The sequence below is a fragment of the Babylonia areolata genome, chromosome 35 (assembly GCF_041734735.1).
Source record: "Babylonia areolata isolate BAREFJ2019XMU chromosome 35, ASM4173473v1, whole genome shotgun sequence".
Lineage (NCBI taxonomy): Eukaryota > Metazoa > Mollusca > Gastropoda > Neogastropoda > Buccinidae > Babylonia > Babylonia areolata.
In genome coordinates, this window is record NC_134910.1 from 9,854,668 (window position 1) to 9,877,247 (window position 22,580).

Consider the following 22,580-nt stretch of genomic DNA (forward strand, 5'->3'; position numbering starts at 1 on the left):
TTGGTAGTACCGGTGCTTGTGTCAGGACGCACTGTACATCATGCCAGCAGAAAAACACTGTGTTCTAAAAATATGTGTATCAAACTTGTGTGTGCATATGCATGGTACCATGCACACAGTTTGTCTGAGACTGATGAATGCGCACGATCTGAAAAACTGTTGAACCGGAAGTGAAACTCGCTTGTATGATGATGATGTGCCAGTGGGTGCGCTTACACACACACACACACACACACACACACACACACACACACACACACACACACAGAGACCAGGTATTAATGTATCATGTACATGTTTGTTGATAGTAATAGATCCACACAAAAAGATAGCAGTGTTGACCAAAAACAAAAACAAAAAAAAAACCCAACAAAACCCACCTATCTACATTCTAGATATCAGTAAATCCTTGACATGTTTGTGCAATGGATCTACAAAGAAGTTGCACAGTAAACTACCTTGTAAACACCTAGTATTTGGTAAATGTACCCCCACGCCCCACCTATTTTAGGTCAAAAACTGCATGTGTGTGTGTGTGTGTAGTGATGTTAACAATATTCATAGATACTGCTAACTAAATGCCCCCTGCCCGCCTTCACCTCTGAAGACCTCGTACTGTCCAGCTCTCCCTAGAGTTTCCTATCACTAATGCATGATTGAGCATGGGTGGTCAAATCAAGTAGCATGTGTGTTTAGTTATGGCAAAACGGATCCACAAAAGAACAGAATGATGATGATGATGATATGGATACTGTTATATATAGCGCCTATCCTCGGTTAGAGACCAAGCTCTGCTTTACAGACACCGAGTTATTTGCACAACAGGCTGCCTACCTAGATGAGCACTGAAAATAAATTTATGGGACATATAATAACATTGACAGTCTGATTCTGAATCATTTACTACATTTTTCATCAGGCCAGTCACTGTTTTTATCAAGGCCGGATGATGATGCAACAACATTGTATGTGGTGGAGGGGGGAGGGAGGTGGGGGGGGGGGGGGTCAGTCTCTTGTTTCAGTTATGGGGGTCCACGCCTGTGGGTTGCCTTGGGCAACCCTCTGGGGCTGAAACCCTGATTAGCATCGCCTTATCCCTTCACCTTCCCCCCCCTTCCCCCCCCCCACCACCCCCACCCCCAGCTTTAGAGAAAGGAAACCAAGAAAGAAAGAGAGGGTCATCTCCTGCTTGAACTTAGTTCTATGAATTCAGGTTCCTCTCAGCAGTTACGGCTGGCCGAGATATTCCAGACTTGGATGATACGGGGGGGCAGGGTTTGTGTGGTGCAGAGTCTGGGAAGTCTCAGAAAAGTCATGGGAAAAAGAGAAGCATTTTCAGGGCACAAAAAGTCTTTGGGGAGGGGGGAGGGGGTGTTTTGCCCAGCAGGGTCTAGAAAAGTCTTGGGATTTTGATATAAACCCTCAACAGAGAGCTTAACTCTCTCCATACGAACGGCGAAAGAGACCACGTTAACAGCGTTTCACCCCAATTACCATCATCAAAATATTGCAAGCGGAAGGCTCTTATACTGAAGACGTGAATGTTGACAAAGAATACCACAATTCTGACGACGGAAGCTAAAGGTTGGGTCATTCAGACGCCCACTGGACATCCGAGGGGTCTGTGTAGAGGAGAAGAGAGGACTGGCCGTACTGAGTGAGTTAATCCATTTGAAAAGCAAACAGAAAGTGGTGAGATTTGAACATCGATACCAGGCCATTCACTGATCTCTTTCATCAGCAGTGTAGCAGTTTTTTTGTTGGATTTTTTTTTTGGGGGGGGGGGGGGGGGATGTTTTTTGAATATATATATTATATAAATTCAACTTGGATTTGATTGTGGTTTGGAAAACTTTTTTCCAGTTTGGTGTAGGAAAGGTCTTTGGTGGAGGGGGGGGGGGGGGGAATTTTGTGAGGTCGCATTCTGTGGGAATCCTGTATTAAGAGAAGAAGCTGTGTTTGAAGAGATACCTGTTGTCGACAAAGTCTGGTCGGGTTTTGACAAAGTGAATGGAGAGATAAGGGGGTGAGGAGCGGGGTCAGGGGGATGGGTGGGGGACAGGGGGGGCTGGAGGGGGGTGGGGGGTAGTGGGGGGGGGGGGGTTGCCACAGAGTGGAGTGAGCGGTGGTGGCCAAGTGGTAAAGTGACCACCCAGGAAGAAGGGAGAGAAGGTGAGAGCGCACGAGATCAATTCCCAAATCTCGTCTAGCGTTAATCTTTTCCCTCCCCACCCCCTCCTCTAGACCTTGAGTAGTGGTCTGGATGCTGATTGATCGTTTGGATGGGAACGATAAACAAGATTTAAGTGCGTAGCATGCACCTCACCTCACTTACGCCTGGGACATGGGCCGCCAACAAGCGCTCTCCAGCAATAATAATAATAATAATAATAATGGACATTTGTTGAGCGCTTTCCTCCCTTAAAGAGGGCTCAGAGTGCTTTACAATAAACATCAAGACATGAAACACACACACACACACACACACATGTGCAATAACTCACAAAAGAAAGAAGAAGAAAAATAATGAATTATCGCACAATAATATAAAACAGATTCAGAGACTACGTGTATTACATAATCACACACACACACACACACACACACACACACACACACACACCTCTCTTCATACAGAGCTGCCTCCTGGTCAGGTAGTAAGCACTTGAGATGGCCCTAGTGGTCGGCAAGGCTCTAAGCAACATAATCTGATGAATGTGATTTGATGTGATGCACTGATGCTTGTAAAGGTCAACCAAGGGCTGTAGAAAAAAAAGATTATAGAAAAATCCACTTTGATAGGAAAATGAATACGATTGCAGGCAGAAAAAAAAAGGAAAAAAAGAAAAAGAAAAAAGGGTAGCACTTCTCTTCACTCCCTGGAGGAGAGCAGCCTGAATTTTGAATGTTGCGCGGGAAAAATCTCTTAGGACAAAGAGTGATTACGCTAAACTATCCTGCACTGCAATGCGTTACAACACAGTACAGCACAACACACCCTTCAGACATGGCTTGATCCCTTCCTCCCTGTGTGTCTGTGCAGTGACGGAGGGGCCCAGCAGCTGGGAGGATGTCTGCGTGACTTCCGCAACAAGCCCTTCCCCGTGCGCCTCCGCATCGAGTACTACAAGCAGGCGCTGACCGTGAGTCCCCCCCGCTGGTGGTGATGATTTGATTTGATTTGATTTGGACGGGCGCAATAGCCGAGTGGTTAAAGCGTTGGACTGTCAACCTGAGGGTCCCGGGTTCGAATCACGGTGACGGCGCCTGGTGGGTGAAGGGTGGAGATTTTTACGATCTCCCAGCTCAACATATGTGCAGACCTGCTAGTGCCTGAACCCCCTTTAGTGTGTATACGGCAAGCAGAAGATCAAATACGCACGTTAAAGATCCTGTAATCCATGTCAGCGTTCGGTGGGTTATGGAAACAAGAACATAGCCAGCATGCACACCCCCAAAAACGGAGTATGGCTGCCTACATGGCGGGGTAAAAATGGTCATACACATAAAAGCCCACTCGTGTGCATACGAGTGAATGTGGGAGTTGCAGCCCATGAACGCAGAAGAAGAAGAAGAAGAAGATTTGATTTGGATATGGATACTTATACAGCGCCTGTCCTCGATCAGAGACCAAACTCTTAAGCGCTTGACAGACACGGGAGTCATTTGCTCAACAGGCTGCCCTACCTGGGTAGAGCCGACTGACCAGGCTTGCCGTTGGGGCGCTCATCATTCGTTTCCCCGTGTCGGTTCAATCAGATTTCAGGCACGCACACGTACAGACTTAGAGAGACATGTAACGTTTTACGTGTCTGACCATTTTTGTTCATTTACCCCACTATGTAGGGAGCCATGCTGTGCTATTTGGGGGTGTGCATGCTGGGTATGTTCTTGTTTCCATAACCCTCCGAACACTGACATGGATTACAGGATCATTGACATGCATATTTGATCTTTTTTGTGCGTGTACACAAGAAGGCGGTTCTGGCACTAGCAGGTCTGCACATATGTTGACCTGGGAGATGGGTAAAAATCTCCACCCTTTACCCACCAGGCGCCATCACCGTGATTTGAACCCAGGACCCTCAGATTGAAATTCCAACGCTTAAATCACTCGGCTGTTGCACCTGTGGTGGTGATGATGGTGGTTTGCTGCTGATAATTCTGTCATTTCACGCTTTGAGCGGTTTTATCATCCCAACAACAGCAGCAAAAACAAAAACGAACAAAAAAGAAAAAAAAGATCTTTCAACATGTATTTCAGAGGGAGAGTAAGGTGGCAGAATGGTTAAGACGCTCAGCTACCTTCTTCTTCTTCTTCTTCTTCTGCGTTCGTGGGCTGCAACTCCCATGACAACCAATATAGAGAGTCTGTTAGGGTGTGAGTTCGAATCCCGCTCCCACCCTTTCTCTCCCCCCAAGTTTGACTAGAAAATTAAAACTGGGCATCGAGTCATTCGGATGAGACAATAAACTGAGGTCTGGTGTGCAGCACACGCTTTGGCACACTGAAAAAGAACCCATGGCAATGAGAGCGTCGTCCGCTGGCGAAATACTGTAGAAGAAATCCACTCCTGATAGGTACGCAAATATATAAGCATGAACTCGAGGCCAAAGTGCGTTGGGTCATGTTGCTGCTCAGGCATGTGTCTAACAGATTTTGTATTTGTATTTCTTTTTATCACAACAGACTTCTCTGTGTGAAATTCCGGCTGCTCTCCCCAGGGAGAGCGCGTCGCTACACTACAGCGCCACCCATTTTTTTGTATTTTTTCCTGCGTGCAGTTTTATTTGTTTTTCCTATCGCAGTGGATTTTTCTACGGAATTTTGGCCAGGAACAACCCTTTTGTTGCCGTGGGTTCTTTTACGTGCGCTAAGTGCATGCTGCACACGGGACCTCGGTTTATCGTCTCATCCGAATGACTAGCGTCCAGACCACCACTCAAGGTCTAGTGGAGGGGGAGAAAATATCGGTGGCTGAGCTGTAATTCGAACCAGCGCGCTCAGGTTCTGTCGCTTTCTAGGCGGACGCGTTACCTCTAGGCCATCACTCCACAGATGTGGTGTAGTGTATTACTATGTTTTTTCAGGTTTTTTTTTTTTTGTTTGTTTGTTTTTGCTGCCCCATCATCTGCACCATTTCAGTGACATTACGCCCACGCCGCTCATTTAGATTCCCCCCCAATACACGACCACACCAGGGTTCGTCTGTCACAGTCCCATCGTCGGCAGCCCGCAGGGAACCATCGATGTTAGGTCGCCAGGAGGCCACACACCAGAGGAGACCCTGCGTTGCTGCTGCTGAGTCGCTTCGGTGGTGTTCAGCGGTGCCTGTTCTGATTCAGCGTACTTAGGACACCACCTACTAAGCCCCCTGCTAACGACAGTAATAGCTTAGTCGCGGAGTATTACTATGTATTTGTCAGAACGCAGTGACGCCTCCTTGAGAAACTGAAACTGAAACAGAGTCGGACTGAAATATTTCGTTAACCTATATATTGCATGTATTTGTGAGTATCAGTGGCTGTGTGTGTGTTTTCAGGACGTTTTAGCAATCCCGAACGGCTGTACGCACTAGCACACAAAGGGATAAAATGATAGGAAGCAGTGTTTATGAAAAGATAGAACATAGGCGAGGGACACTCACTGTGTTTCGAAGGGTCGATAAGTTTTCCGTGTCTTTCCTTTCTTCTTTTTTCTTTTTTTTTTTTTCTCTTTCAGTTAACATTAGAATGTATTGAGAAAACATTCTACTGATGAAAAATGCTTTGGAAAATACGTGTAGGACAAATTAGTAAAAGAGTGGTAACTCTCTCTCCATTCACAAGGTACACAACTTCCAAGTCAGTGCTGTTTACGCTACCGATTCAGCTAGCACATTCTCCTGGCCTCATTATTTGTTGATTTTAAGTGTGTGGGACAGCTTTAAAGTACTGTGCGAAGGTGAGAAGAATATTTTGGAAAATATGTGTAAGACAACTTTAAAGTGCTGTTTGGAGGTACAGATAAGTATTGTATGTTTTTTTTTTCTTCTTCTTCTTTTCTTTCAGTAAACATTAAAATATATTGAGAAGATATTATGCCGATGAAGAATACATTGGAAAATAAGTGTAAGACAACTGTAAAGTATTCTTGTGGAGGTGCAGATTGTCCTGTGATTATAGCGAGTTGGGAAAACCATTTCAGTTCTTTTTTTTTCTTTTCTTTTTTTAAGTTCACTCTTTCATTTATTTTATCAGAGATGATGAAGGTGATGATGATGATGATGGAGGTGATGATGATGATGATGATGAAGGTGATGATGATGAAAGTGGTGATGATGATGATGATGATAATGATGATGATGAAGGAGGTGATGAAGGTGATGATGATGATGATGATGAAGGTGATGACGATGATGATGAGGATGATGGAGGTGATGAAGGTGATGATGATGAAGGAGGTTATGAAGGTGATGATGATGATGATGATGATGATGAAGGAGGTGATGAAGGTGATGATAATGAGGGTGAATATGATGATGATGATGACGATGACAGTGACGATGACGATGATGAACCGTTGCAGATCATGGTGAACAACGGGCTGAGCAACAAGCCTGACGACTTTGAGCTGTGCATGAGAGCCGTCAACGTTCAGCTCCCACCCGCCGGTTACCTGGGCGTGTCCGCAGCCACCGGAGGTCTTGCAGGTAAAAAGCCTGCTCTCCCCTGCCCCCCCCCGGCCCCCCAACAGCCCCCACTTCCCCCATACCCGTCTCTCTCTCCCCCTTGTGGACTCCTTACTTCCAACCCAGGTAACCAAACCCCAGTTGCGTCCATCATGAAACGAATGTTGAGGAGAGTGTGAAAGTAAAACCCCACAATAGAACAGAGTATGTCTTTATAATTAACCAAGTGTACTGGAGTCACAAGGAATATTGGGGGGTGTTGGGGGGGGGGGGTATAGTTCATAAAGAGGTAGAAACATAAATCAAAAGTCATACACAAACACACATACAGTAGAATTTTGGACACGTCCATGTGCATTCCAGTAGAAGAACTTGGCGCATGCACGCTCACGCATGCACTCTCACACACACACACACACACACACGCATTATTTATTTCTCTTTCCAGTACGCTTGGCGTCTTGGGCACGTGCACAAACAAGGAGACCGTTAAAAAAAAGAGTTACTGAGCTGCTGCTGTTATGTGGTTTCCAGCTTCTGAGGATTACATGTTTTTTTTTACAGTGTTATTCTCTTACCTTTGTTTCACACAGTACCAGTCTGTGTGTGTGTTAGAACATAACGACCCCCTTGCACCCTTCCTCACCACCCCCTCCCCCTTTGCACTCCAGGCCGGACTCCAGGCGCGTTGGGTTACGCTGCTGGTCAGGCATCTGCCTAGCAAAATATGGTGCAGCTTGTTTGGATTTGCTGGGGTGCAGTGATGCGTTCTTTAGAAACTGAAACGAAAACTTGAAAACTTTGCGCATATTGTTGCCTTCATTGTGTGTGTGTGTGTGTGACCCGTGTGTTGCAGATGACCACGACGTCATCTATTTCCTGACGCACACCCTGCATGAGCCCGGTGCCGAGACTGCCAAGGTGTGTGACGTGTTGTCATGGATTTTATTTTGTTGATGCGTGTGTGTGTGTTTTCTTTTCCCTTTATTGTCGGACTGTGTTGTCTTGTTTGGTATATTTTGTCATATTGTACTGTACTGTACTGCATCGCACTAGTTGGTGTTGAAATGATTGTTCAAGGAGATGTGTGTTATTTGCTTTACAAAACGATTGTTGAAGGAAAGGTGTATTATATTTGATTTACAAAACGATTGCTGAAGGAAAGGTGTATTATTTGATTTACAAAACGATTGTTGAAGGAAAGGTGTATTATTTGATTTACAAAATGATTGTTGAAGGAAATGTGTGTTATCTGACTAATATTTTCCGTTCTCCATAGACAGTTCGTTACTCTTCATATTGGTTGGTCTCTTGGCGCGTCAAATTGATGTCAAGATCAGCGACACCGCGCACTGGTCAAACTCAGATGTAACTGTGCTTTGTTATGAATTTGTGCGTTTGTTAGTCTCCATTGTACTGTATGGTTGCGAGGCATGGACACTGACGGCCGAAACTGAAAGGAAGATCCAGGCCTTCGAGAACAAATGCCTGAGGAAGCTCCTTCAAATTCCCTGGATCGAGCACAGGACCATCAAACATGTACGGAGCAGAATTGAGAACCTTTTGCTGGACCTCAGGAACCTCTCCGTTCAACTGTGAAGAGACGCAAGCTGATATGGTTTGGACACAACACTCGACACACCAGCTTGTCCAAAACAATCATGCAGGGCACCATCGAGGGCGGGAGAAGAAGAGGAAGACAGCGGAAGAACTGGCATGAGAACATCAAACAATGGACCGGACTCCACACACGTGAGCTGCCGCTGCCAGCGGCTGCCGACAGAGACAGATGGAGAAGGGAGGTTGCGTCTGCGGTCCTCAGGCTTCCCCCAACGACTGCTTTGTAGTTATGGGCCTGAGGTTGAGGTTGAGGTGTTTGTTAAGATAGATCGGCATGCACACTTACACACGCGCACACAGGCACACATTTAAAATCTTGGCTGATTTGTCTTTGCATCTATAGGTGTCTGAAGAAGAGCGACGGAAATTTGAGGAAGAATTCAACCAGTACTACAAAGACTTGGAGCGAGCCAAAGAAGAGTGAGCCATTTATCTTTGTGTGTGTGTGTGTGTGTGTGTGTGTGTGTGGCTTTGTGAGTATGTGTGTGTGAGAGAGAGAGTGGTGCAAGTATGTGTCAAACATGTAACTGTGTGAGTTTTCTCTGTGTGTGTGTGTGTGTGTGTGGCTTTGTGAGTGTGTGGCTTTGTGAGTATGTGTGTGTGAGAGAGAGAGTGGTGCAAGTATGTGTCAAACATGTAACTGTGTGAGTTTTGTGTGTGTGTGTGTGTGTGTGAGTGTGTGGCTTTGTGAGTATGTGTGTGTGAGAGAGAGAGTGGTGCAAGTATGTGTCAAACATGTAACTGTGTGAGTTTTCTGTGTGTGTGTGTGTGTGTGTGGCTTTGTGAGTGTGTGGCTTTGTGAGTGTGTGTGAGTGTGTGGCTTTGTGAGTGTGTGTGTGTGAGAGAGAGTGGTGCAGGTATGTGTTAAACATGTAACTGTGTGAGTTTTCTCTGTGTGTGTGTGTGTGTGTGTGGCTTTGTGAGTGTGTGAGTGTGAGAGAGAGAGTGGTGCAAGTATGTGTCAAACATGTATCTGTGTGAGTTTTCTGTGTGTGTGTGTGTGTGTGGCTTTGTGAGTGTGTGGCTTTGTGAGTGTGTGTGTGTGTGAGAGAGAGTGGTGCAGGTATGTGTTAAACATGTAACTGTGTGAGTTTTCTGTGTGTGTGTGTGTGTGTGTGTGGCTTTGTGAGTGTGAGTGTGTGAGAGAGAGTGGTGCAGGTATGTGTCAAACATGTAACTGTGTGAGTTTTCTGTGTGTGTGTGTGTGTGTGTGTGTGGCTTTGTGAGTGTGTGAGAGAGAGTGGTGCAGGTATGTGTTAAACATGTAACTGTGTGAGTTTTTTTTGTGTGTGTGTGTGTGTGGCTTTTTGAGTGTGTGGCTTTGTGAGTGTGTGTGAGTGTGTGGCTTTGTGAGTGTGTGTGTGTGAGAGAGAGTGGTGCAGGTATGTGTTAAACATGTAACTGTGTGAGTTTTCTGTGTGTGTGTGTGGCTTTGTGAGTATGTGTGTGTGAGAGAGAGAGTGGTGCAGGTATGTGTCAAACATGTAACTGTGTGAGTTTTCTGTGTGTGTGTGTGTTAATAACATACACACATAGTTGATGTCACTTTTAGTGGGTTTTTTTTGTGTTTTTTTTTAAATGAAATCCTCTATTGAAGGCTTGATGCCAAAAAAGCATTTGGTTTCTTTGATTGAATGTATGCCACAATCAAAGACATCCCTGTTGTGCAAGTAGCCTGTAAAGGTTCTATGAAGCAGACTAGACTTCCACTGTTTGCTGGTGTCAGAACAACTGGAAATTTTACTTCTATATAGTATGCATATGTGTGTGTGTGTGTGCGCGTGTGTATGTGTGTGTGTGTGTATCTGAAAATATAAACAACGGTAGGCTCTTCATGTCTTAAAACTTGTATTCTTAAAAAAGCAGCAAATTTTCGCTGCAAAAACAGCTTCTTCAGGCAAGGGTACAAGTTTTAAGACATGAAGAGCCTACTGTTGTTTATATTTTTATATTTTTTCCGGTCTTGGTATTGACCTCAGTGCTTTTTTGCACGGAGGGTGTGAATTGTCTGTATATATGTGTGTGTATATATATATATATATATGTATATGTATATGTGTGTATATAGAGAGAGACAGAATTGCTGGATCAGTCACCTCTCATTGTATGAATCCACATTCTCCTGAGACTGACTGATGCATATTTGTCATAAATATGTATTATATATATATATATGTATATATATATATATAGAGAGAGAGAGAGAGAGAGAGAGAACTCAGAAATGTTTTATTGTAGGAGGCCTTCTGACCCATTACAATGTTGAGCACCCACATGCATGCCTCTCCCCCTCCCTCCCTCTCTCTCTCTCTCTCCCCCCCCTCTCTCTCTCCCTCCCTCTCTCTTCCTCTCTCTCCCTCTCTCTCGCTGGATTACCCATCTCCTCTTCCCCCATCTCCTCTTCCCCCATCCATCTTCCCCTTCCCCAATGTGTATGTATGCCTATGGCCGAAACACATTAAACCATCTGAATCTGAATCTGAATCTCCCTCTCTCTCTCTCTCTCTCTCTCCCTCTCTCTCCCCCCACTCTCTCCTCTCCCTCCCTTCCCCTCTCTCTCTCTCTCTCCCTTCTCTCTCCCCTTCTCTCTTTCCCCCCTCTCTTCCCCTCTCTCTCTCCCCTTCTCTCTTTCCCCCCTCTCTTCCCCTCTCTCTCTCCCCTTCTCTCTCTCTGCCCTCTCTCTCTCCCCTCTCTTCCCCTCTCCCTTCTCTCTCTCTCCCCTCTCTCTCCCCTTCTCTCTCTCTCCCCTTCTCTCTCTCCCCCTCTCTTCCCCTATCTCTCCCCCCTCTCTCTCTCCCCTCTCTCTCCCTTCTCTCTCTCTCCCCTCTCTCTCCCCTTCTCTCTCTCTCCCCTTCTCTCTCTCCCCCTCTCTTCCCCTCTCTTTCCCCCCCCTCTCTCTCCCCCTCTCTTTCCCCTCTCTCTCTCCCTTTCTCTCTTTCCTTCTGTAGTAATCTTACCTGCTAACACCACTAGACCTGTCTTTCACTTGAGTGTGGTGGGTTGGTGCTTTGTTGTCCATGGACTTTACACAAGTTAGAACCGTCCAATCAAAAACGAAAGCAGACGACCCAAGGGGCTCAACTCTGCCATCCCTTCACCATGCTATACATATCCTTGCCCAGTATTGTCTCATGTGTGTGGTGGTGGTGGTGGTGGTGTTGTTTTGTTGTTGGTGTTGGTGTTGCTGTTGTTTTGGTAAAGAGAGGAGGTGCAGGGTAATGTGTGTGTGTGTGTGTATGTGTGTGTGTGTGTTGGAGCTCATGTACGTTTATATGTACTTGACTGTGCTTTCATACCTGGTGCATATCTGTTATGCATGTGTGGGTGTATGTGTGAATGTGTGTCTTCATGTTTTACATTTATTTGCTTATTTATCATCATTGTTGTCTTATTTATTTATTAGTATTATTATTATTATTTTATTATTATTACTACTACCTTTTTTTTATATTATAATTATTATTTATTTATTTATTTATGTAAGCTTATCTATTATTTATTCACCTTTTTTTTTTCTCTCTCTCTCAAGGCCTGACTAAGCGCGTTGGGTTACGCTGCTGGTCAGGCATCTGCTTGGCAGATGTGGTGTAGCGTATATATATGGATTTCTCCGAACGCAGTGACGCCTCCTTGAGCTACTGAAACTGAAACTGAAACTGGTAAAGAGGGTGAAGTAAAGAGGGAGAGCGCACGTTGTGTTTCAGCTACCAGAAGGAGAACCCTGACAAGAACGACCCATACGACATTCCCATGGACAGTCTGGTAAGTGACGGCTCGTGTTTTTTTGTGGTTTTTTTTTAACCCTCACTGCTGTGTGAGGAGGAAGAGGAGGAGGAGGATGGTGGTGCTGATATGTTGATGATGATGATGATGACGATGGTGATTTTTTTTTTTTTTTTTTTCCAAGTTTAACATTTAATGAATGCATACATACATTACATACATACAGGCGGACATACAAAAATTGAATTTGTGATTATCAATAATATTACTTATTATACATTATTTAAACTATAAAGCAGGAAAACAACAACACAACATTGTTTTTATACAGAAAAAAACAAAAAACAAATAAAGTCATATGCACTGCAAAAAAAAAAGTAAATAAATGAAAGGAAAATATTTAAAAAAAAAAAAAGAAGAAAGAAAGAAAAAAGAAAAAAAAGAACAAACATTACATTCATGGTTGTCATTCCTCCTCCTCCTCGTTGCCTTCCATCATTTTTATGTATGGGTACCATTTTCTAGAAAATGCTATGGACATCATTTCCATCGAGTGTATATATTTTTCGGTTTTGTATATGTTTCTTAGGTCTGTAAGGAAGTACTTTATACATGGTTTGATTTTATTTTCGATGGTGATATTAATATGTTGATGATAATGATGGTGATATTGATATGTTGATGATGATGATGGGGTGATATTAACATGTTGATGATGATGATGAAGATGGTAATACTGATATGTTGATGATGATGATATTGATGCGTTAATGATGATGACGATGGTGATGGTATTATTTTGAGGATGATGGAGATGGTAATATTGATAGGTTGATGATGATGATGATGATATTGATATGTTGATGTGAATTTTCTTCGATAGAATTTGCCCAGAGGACAACACTCTCGTTGCCATTGGTTCTTTTTTCAGTGCACAGAGTGCGTACTGCACTACACACACGGGGTGGGGGGGGGGGGGGGGGGGGGGGGGGGTAGGGAGGGGGGACCTCAGTTTATCGTCTCATCCGAATGACTCTAGACGCTCAGTTCGATTTTCCTAGTCAAACGTGGAGAGAAAGGGCGAGAGCGGGGATTCGAACCCAGTCCCTCACGGACTCTCTGTGTATATTGGCAGATGAGCGTCTTGACCATTCTGCCACCTTCCTTCCTCCTGGCTTGGTTCGGTAGCGTAGTGGTTATCACGCTCACCTCACACACACACTCACACACACACACACACACACACACACACTCACACACACACACACACACACACACACAGGGTTCACAGAGACTTCAGGTTACGCCATGTAAGGACTTTGCAAGGACTTATAAAGGAGCATCATGCTCACCTCACACACACTCACACACACACACACACACACACACACTCACACTCACACACACACACACACACACTCACACACACACACACACACACACACTCACACACACACACACACACACACACACACACACACACACACAGGGTTCACAGAGACTTCAGGTTACGCCATGCAAGGACTTTGCAAGGACTTATAAAGGAGCATCTCCTGATGGGCGCAACAGCCAAGTATTTAACTCTCTCCATACGAACGGCAAAAGAGACGACGTTAACAGCGTTTCACCCCAGTTACCATCATCAAAATATTGCAAGCGGAAGGCTCTTATACTGAAAACGTGAATGTTGACAAAGAATACCACAATTCTGACGACGGAAGCTAAAAGTCGGGTCATTCAGACACCCACTGGACATCCGATGGGTCTGTGTAGAGGAGAAGAGAGGACTGGGCGTATTGAGTGAGTTAAAAGCGTTGGGACTTTCAGTGTGAAGGCCCCGGTTTCTTCTTCGTCGTCTTCTTCGTTAATAGGCTGCAACTCCCACGTTCACTTGTACACATGTACACAAGTGGGCTTTTACATGGTATGACCGTTTTTACCCTGCCATATAGGCAGCCATACTCTGTTGTTGTTTTTTTTCGGGGGGGTGTGCATGCTGGGTATGTTTTTGTTTCCATAACCTTCCGAACGCTGACATGGATGACAGGTTCTTTAACGTGCATATTTGATCTTCTGCATGCGTATACACACGAAGGGGGTTCAGGCGCAAGCAGGTCTGTATGTATGTTGACCTGGGAGGTCGTAAAGATGTGAGGTCAGCAAGATGTGAACCCGGGGACCCTCAGATTGAAAGTCCAACGCTTTAACCACTCGGGCTATCGTGCCCGTCATCCTGGGTTCGAATCGCAGTCATGGTGCCGGGTGGGTAGAGAAAGGGTGGAGATGACGGGCACGATAGCCGAGTGGTTAACGCACGCCCCCGAAAGCGGAGTATGGCTGCCTACATGGAGGGGGCAAAAACGGTCATACACGTCAAAACTCACCGGTATGCATACGAGTGAACGTGGGAGTTGCAGCAGCCCACGAACGCAGAAGAAGAAGGGTGAAGATTTTTCCCCGATCTTCCAGGTCAACAAAATGTTCCCGTACCAAATTTCCTGATTGTTCACAACAAACATTTTGACAGGGGTTGGCATGTCTTGAGCTAAACTGAAACTGAAACACTGTGTGTGTGTGTGTGTGTGCAGTACGAGTCGGAGAGCCAGCGTGAGCTGCGTCAGATCTTCGACGGCCAGATGGGCATCCAGGACACCATCAAGGAGGTCAGCCGCAAGCTGGACGAGCTGCTGGGGCGCCAGGAGCTGGTGCTGGCCAAGGTCAGCACGCTGTCCTCCGGGGGTCAGGGTCAGCAGGTGCCCCAGGTGCAGCAGCAAGCAGGTGAGGAGTGAGGAAGGAAGGGGGTGCAGGGTGGGAGTGTGCAGGGGATTGGGGGTGCGGGGGGAGGGGGTGGGTGGATGGATGAGTGTAAGGGGTGGAGGGTGATTGTTGTGTGTGTGGGGTGGCGGGGGAGGGGGGAGGATTTGGTGGATGGATGGATGGATGAGTGGGAGGCAGAGAGGAGGGTGATTGTTGTGTGTGTGGGGGGGGGGAATGGGGGGGGGGCAGGATGGGGGGGGGTATTGGGGATTGGTGGATGGATGGATGAGCGGGCGGGGGTGGAGGGTGATTGTTGTGTGTATGTGGGGGGGGGAGGGGGTATTGGGGATTAGTGGATGGATGGATGAGGGGGAGGAAGTGGAGGGTGATTGTTGTGTGTGTGTGTAGGGGGTGGGTGGGTGGGGGGATTGGTGGATAGATGGATGAGTGGGAAGGTGGCGGAGGGTCATTGTTGTGTGTATTGGTTGGGGAGGGGGGCTTTGGGGGGGGCGCGGGGGGGGGGGCTTGGATGGATGGATGAGTGGGAGGGGGTGGAGGCTGATTGTTGTGTGTATTGGTGGAGGGGGGGCGGTGTTGGTGGGGATTGGTGGATGGATGGATGGAATGGGAGGGAAGGAGGGGCAGGGTGTGTGTGTGGGGGGGAGGATTGGTGGATGGATGGAGTGGGAGGGAAGGAGGGGCAGGGTGTGTGTGTGTGGGGGGGGGGGGTTGGTGGATGGATGGAGTGGGAGGGAAGGAGGGGCAGGGTGTGTGTGTGTGGGGGGGGGGGGGTTGGTGGATGGATGGAGTAGGAGGGAAGGAGAGGCAGGGTGTGTGTGTGGGGGGGGGGGTTGGGATTGGTGGATGGATGGAGTGGGAGGGAAGGAGGGGCAGGGTGTGTGTGTGTGGGGGGGGGTGAGGATTGGTGGATGGATGGAGTGGGAGGGAAGGAGGGGCAGGGTGTGTGTGTGTGGGGGGGGGGGGGGATTGGTGGATGGATGGAGTGGGAGGGAAGGAGGGGCAGGGTGTGTGTGTGGGGGGGGGGGGGTGAGGATTGGTAGATGGATGGAGTGGGAGGGAAGGAGGGGCAGGGTGTGTGTGTGGGGGGGGGGTGAGGATTGGTGGATGGATGGAGTGGGAGGGAAGGAGGGGCAGGGTGTGTGTGTGTGGGGGGGGGGGGGGTGAGGATTGGTGGATGGATTGATGGATGAGTGGGAGGGAAGGAGGGGCAGGGTGTGTGTGGGGGTGGGGGGTTGGTGGATGGATGGAGTGGGAGGGAAGGAGGGGCAGGGTGTGTGGGGTGGGGGGGGGGTGGGATTGGTGGATGGATTGATGGATGAGTGGGAGGGAAGGAGGGGTGGAGGGTGATTATTATGTGTGGGGGGGTTGGTGGGTGGGTGGTGGTGGTTGGGGAATGGTGGATGGATGGGTTTAGTGGGAGGCGGGGGCGAGGGTGATTCTCATCATGGAAATTGGGGGGGGGGGGGGGGGGGGGGGGGTGTTTTTCAGTTGTGACACACAACTTCCACACACATACACTTACACAGCTTGCACACAGCGTATTGAACAGACATGGTGGTGAAGTCAGATACAGAACAATACCAAGCTGTAAGATACCACAACAAACGTAAAGGAAATATTTGTATTTTGTATTTCTTTTTATCGCAACAGATTTCTCTGTGTGAAATTCGGGCTGCTCTCCCCAGGGAGAGCACGTCGCTACACTACAGCGCCACCCATTTTAAAAAAATTTTTCCTGCGTGCTGTTTTATTTGCTTTTCCTATCGAAGCGGATTTTTCTACAGAATTTTGCCAGGAACAATCCTTTTGTTGCCGTGGGTTCTTTTACGTGCGCTAAGTGCATGCTGCACACGGGACCTCCGTTTATCGTCTCATCCGAATGACTAAAATAAGACCCAGAAACATCAGTTTATCACAGTCAGTGAAATCAAAATCAGCATCTTTGTAGGAAACTAAAGCATCTCGGCTCCTCCTCTTCTTCGTCGTTCGTGGGCTGCAACTCCCATGTTAAACTCGTACGTACGAATGGGCTTTTATGTATGTGTATGTCCGGTTTTTTTTTTAACCACACCTGTAGGCAGCCATACTCCGTATTCAGGGGGGGTGTGCATATTTGCTGGGTATGTTCGTGTTTTCCATGATAAACCTACCCACTGGTATGGATCTTACAGGATCTTTAACGTGTGAATTTGATAGCCTGCATGTGTGTATAGGGGGTTCAGTCACTAGCAGGTCTGCACATATGTTGTCCAAGGAGATTGATTGGAGGAAAAAAAAAATCTGCACGCTAGTTTAAACACCAGGTGCAACTCTCTTCTTCTTCTTCTGCGTTCACTCGTATGGACACGAGTGGGCTTTTACGTGTATATGCAAGCAGAAGATCAAATACGCACGTTAAAGATCCTGTAATCCATGTCAGCGTTCGGTGGGTTATGGAAACAAGAACATACCCAGCATGCACACCCCCGAAAGCGGAGTATGGCTGCCTACATGGCGGGGTAAAAACGGTCATACACGTAAAAGCCCACTCGTGTGCATACGAGTGAACGCAGAAGAAGAAGAAGTTCTCCCTGGGGAGAGTAGCCAGAATTTGACTCAAGAGAAATAGGTTGTTACAGAGTAATACAATACCGTACAAAATGATTTGATACAATTGGTCCTACAGCACACAATACAGTGCATTACAGTACAATAAAGCTTAATACACTGGTCCTAAGATGCGATGCAATGCATAAAAGATTAATATAATAGTCCATACAATATGAATTGCAATGCAATACAATGCAGTACAATAGGCCATATTATTTGATACAGTGCAGTACTCTAAATACAGCTCAATGCAATACAGTACAGTACAGTACAGTACAGTACAGTGCAATCAGCCATACCGCATGATACGATACAATATACAACAGAACACAATACAATACAACAGTGCAATACAATACAATACAGTACAGCACACTAGGCCGTATTATATGACAAGATACAATACTATAAATGCAACACAACACATTTGAATACAATGACAAGCTACAATAATGATACAATACAACACAGTTGAATACAATGACACGCTACAATAATGATCCAACACAACACATTTGAATACAATGACAAGCTACAATAATGATACAATACAACACAGTTGAATACAATGACACGCTACAATAATGATACAACACAGTTGAATACAATGACACGCTACAATAATGATGCAACACAACACAGTTGAATACAATGACACGCTACAATAACGATACAACACAACACAGTTGAATACAGTGACACGCTACAATAATGATGCAACACAACACAGTTGAATACAGTGACACGCTACAATAATGATCCAACACAACACAGTTGAATACAGTGACACGCTACAATAATGATGCAACACAACACAGTTGAATACAATGACACGCAACAATAATGATGCAACACAACACAGTTGAATACACTGACACGCTACAATAATGATACAACACAGTTGAATACAATGACACGCTACAATAATGATGCAGCACAACACAGTTGAATACAATGACACGCAACAATAATGATACAATACAACACAGTTGAATACAATGACACGCTACAATAATGATGCAACACAACACAGTTAAATACAATGACACGCTACAATAATGATACAACACAACACAGTTGAATACAATGACACGCTACAATAACGATACAACACAACACAGTTGAATACAATGACACGCAACAATAATGATGCAACACAACACAGTTGAATACAATGACACGCTACAATAATGATACAATACAACACAGTTGAATACAATGACACGCTACAATAATGATCCAACACAACACAGTTGAATACAATGACACGCTACAATAATGATACAATACAACACAGTTGAATACAATGACACGCTACAATAATGATACATTACAACACAGTTGAATACAATGACATGCTACAATAATGATACATTACAACACAGTTGAATACAGTGACACGCTACAATAACGATACAACACAACACAGTTGAATACAATGACACGCTACAATAACGATACAACACGACCCATAATAATAAGGCTTTATGATACAACACAGCACAACACGACACGCTAACGACGCGCTACGCGTGTTGACAGGGAGGGCAGCAGCAGGTGTACGTGGACACCATCAAGAGGCACGAGGTGGACCGTGTCCTCAACAACCAGAACGACGTGCTCCAGCAGATCAGGGACCTCAGGTCAGTGCTGTACTGGCTGTGTGTGTGTGGGTTTTGTCTTTTTTTTTCTCTCTCTCTCTTTTTTTTTTTTTTTTTTTCTGCCCCATCATCTGCACCGTTTCAGTGGCATTACTCCGACGCCGCTCATTCTAGATTCCCCCCACACACACACACGGCCACACCCGGGTTCGTCCGTCACAGTTCCAGCGTCGGAAGTCCACAGGGAACCATCAATGTTAGGTCGCCAGAGGGACACACACCAGAGGAGACCCTGCACTGCTGCTGAGTCACTTCGGCGGTGTTCAGTGGTGCCTGTTCTGATTCAACATACTTAGGACACCACCTACTAAGCCCCCTACTAACGACAATAATAGCTTAGTCGCGGAGCCAGACTGAGTGAGCGTCCCTCCCAGACGGGAGTTGAGACCACCACCACGTCCCTCAAACAACAGCTCCCCATGAATCTGCCAACACTGAAGACGTTGACAGGACCCAAGCACAGAAGTGGACGGATATCAAAACTGAGGTCACCATGAGAGCAGGGCATGAAAGGCCACAGACTTTGGGACTGTTTTTATTTTTTTTATATTGATGATGATAGAGGAGGAGGAGGATGACGATGATGCTGTTGCTATGGAGGTCCATTTTGGTTTGGGACTGTGTGACAAGGCAGTACTCTACGCTTCCTGTCATAATGATATCCCGGCGTCAACCAGGCCCGAGAGATACAGACACTTGCAGCGTTGGTCAGGTGATTAGAGCAACACACCCAAAGACGCATCCTTGAAGTGGATGACACTCGACTGTGTGGTCCCAGTCTCCCCTCCACAGCACACTCGACTCTGGGTAGGAGCCGGCCACGGGCCGAAAAACCCACCTCCGCTGGGATTCGAACCCGCGTCCTCCCAGCCCCGTCAGTCCGCGACGCTAACCACTTCCCCACGGCTGTCCTATGATCTGCCCCGTTTGAGTGGCGTCACTTTCATGTCGCTCGTTCCAAGTTCCCCCCCGTTTGCACCACCACAGCGGCAGCAGCTTCTTCTTCTGCGTTCACTCGTATGCACACGAGTGGGCTTTTACGTGTATGACCGTTTTCACCCCGCCATGTAGGCAGCCATACTCCGTTTTCGGGGGGGTGCATGCTGGGTATGTTCTTGTTTCCATAACCCACCAAACACCGACATGGATTACAGGATCTTTAACATGCATATTTTATCTTCTGCTTGCATTATACACATGAAGGGGGTTCAGGCACTAAGCAGGTCTGCACATATGTTGACCTGGGAGATGGTAAAAATCTCCACCCTTTACCCACCACGCGCTGTCACCGTGATTCGAACCCGGGACCCTCAGATTGACAGTCCAAGGCTTTAGCCACTCGGCTATTGCGCCCGTCGCAGCAGCAGCAGCAACACCCCAGCGTTCGTCTGTTGCGCGGTTGCTAGCAGGGGGCGTTGTTCCACTCACTCTTTAAGGGAACTGTCGATATGTGAGATGATGGCCTGGAGGCCGCACACGAGAGGAGACCCTGCTGCTGCTGCTGCTGTTGTGTTGGTTTCCGTGGTTTTCAGTTTGTTTGTTTGTTTTATTTTGAAAAAGATTTGAGTTCTCTCCCCCCCTTCGAGAAAGGAAAGTTGTATCTCTCTGTCTGCCCATTTTGTTTTGTTAAAAAAACAAAACTGGATGGAAGTGATGATGAATAAATGTGTCATTGTGTGTGTTCGTTTGATGATAATGATAATGATGATAATCATAAAGATGATGATGACGATAATTATAATACTAATAATGATGATGATGTGGTTTGGTGCCATATGCTGTTAAACCTGTGCAAACTGGGCCTGTTGGTTTGCTCTGTTTGGCCGTACTTTGTGACTGTGTCCAGGGGGCAGATTGATTGCTGACACCCCCCCAAGACAGGGATATTTTGGTGTGACTAAAGTTATGCATTCACACACACACACACACTCACTCACACGCACACACACACACTCACTCACTCATCTATATCTATTTGTATTTCATTTTATCACAACTGATTTCTCTGTGTGAAATTTGGGCTGCTCTCCCCAGGGAGAGCGCGTTGCTACAAAAGAGCGCCACCCTTTTTTCTTTTTTTATTCCTGCGTGCTGTTTTATTTGTTTTTCCTATCGAAGTAGATTTTTCTACAGAATTTTGCCAGGAACAACCCTTTTGTTGCCGTGGGTTCTTTTACATGTGCTAAGTGCATGCTGCACACGGGACCTCGGTTTATCGTCTCATCCGAATGACTAGCGTCCAGACCACCACTCAAGGTCTAGTGGAGGGAGAGAAAATATTGACGGCTGAGCCGTGATTCGAACCAGCGCGCTCAGATTCTCTCGCTTCCTTGGCGGACGCGTTACCTCCAGGCCATCACTCCACAATGTGTCCTTCATACCATGGCATACCTTACACAAACAAGCTCAAACATACACACACTTATACAAAAATAAAAACAAAACAAATGTGCAAACACACACACACACATGCATGCACGCACACGCACACGCATTGCATGTAATTAAAGATGGCTAGCAGGGTGAAAGAGGTGAGTTTACAGAGACTGTTGTGAATGAATGGGAGAATCCATGTGAAAGGGAGTCTGTGTTTGACTTTGTGATTTTTGTTGTTGTGTGTTTTGTTGAGGGATTGTCAGTACTTTGGAATTGGCAGCTGAGTGTTTAATTAAATGTAGAAGGAGTATAGGTAAAAGTTGAAGTCACCGATCGTTCAGTGATGTCAAGTTACTGGTGGTTGTTCCGTTGACATATGATGTTTGCTGTGATTGGTGGGTTGACGTGTTGTAACATGTCGTGTGATTGGTGGGTTGACTTGTTGTAACATGGCGTGTGACTGGTGGGTTGACTTGCATAGCAAATGTGATGGTGAGGGTTGACGTGCATAACATGTCGTGTGATTGGTGAGTTGACTTGTAACATGTCGTGTGATTGATGAGTTGACTTGTAACATGTCGTGTGACTGGTGAGTTGACTTGTAACATGTCGTGTGATTGGTGAGTTGACTTGTAACATGTCATGTGATTGGTGAGTTGACTTGTAACATGTCGTGTGATTGGTGGGTTGACTTATAACATGACATGTGACTGGTGGGTTGACTTGTAACATGTCGTGTGATTGGTGAGTTGACTTGTAACATGTCGTGTGATTGGTGAGTTGACTTGTAACATGTCATGTGATTGGTGAGTTGACTTGTGACATGTCGTGTGATTGGTGAGTTGACTTGTAACATGACATGTTACTTTGACTTGTAACATGTCGTGTGACTGGTGAGTTGACTTGCAACATGTCGTGTGATTGGTAAGGGTTGACTTGTAACATGACATGTGATTGGGCCGTGCGGCAGGTCTGTGGTGAACGACGTGGCCTCACGCAGCCTCAAGGCGCAGGGTGGGGGCGGGGGTGGAGGTGCAGGGGGTGGGGCCGGGTTCAACGACCAGGTGGTGCTGCACGAGATCCGTGACCGCATGAACACTGTGGGCAACGACGTCTCCCTGCTGGTGAAGAGACCTCCGCCCTCAGCGGTATGTAGTGTGTA

At 46.4% G+C, this 22,580-nt stretch overlaps 1 protein-coding gene across 1 annotated transcript in view; it reads left to right on the top strand.

Annotated features, from left to right (window-relative positions):
* The window catches only part of LOC143277892 (protein ERGIC-53-like), a 47,875-nt gene that overhangs the window by 18,787 nt on the left and 6,508 nt on the right, over positions 1 to 22,580 (top strand). Inside the window, exons 6-14 of the mRNA XM_076582848.1 lie at positions 3,044 to 3,143; positions 6,569 to 6,692; positions 7,528 to 7,592; positions 8,635 to 8,711; positions 11,996 to 12,053; positions 14,603 to 14,792; positions 15,141 to 15,149; positions 18,928 to 19,024; positions 22,389 to 22,566. Coding sequence (XP_076438963.1) covers positions 3,044 to 3,143; positions 6,569 to 6,692; positions 7,528 to 7,592; positions 8,635 to 8,711; positions 11,996 to 12,053; positions 14,603 to 14,792; positions 15,141 to 15,149; positions 18,928 to 19,024; positions 22,389 to 22,566 — 898 coding nt within the window. The remainder of the gene's footprint in view (positions 1 to 3,043; positions 3,144 to 6,568; positions 6,693 to 7,527; positions 7,593 to 8,634; positions 8,712 to 11,995; positions 12,054 to 14,602; positions 14,793 to 15,140; positions 15,150 to 18,927; positions 19,025 to 22,388; positions 22,567 to 22,580) is intronic.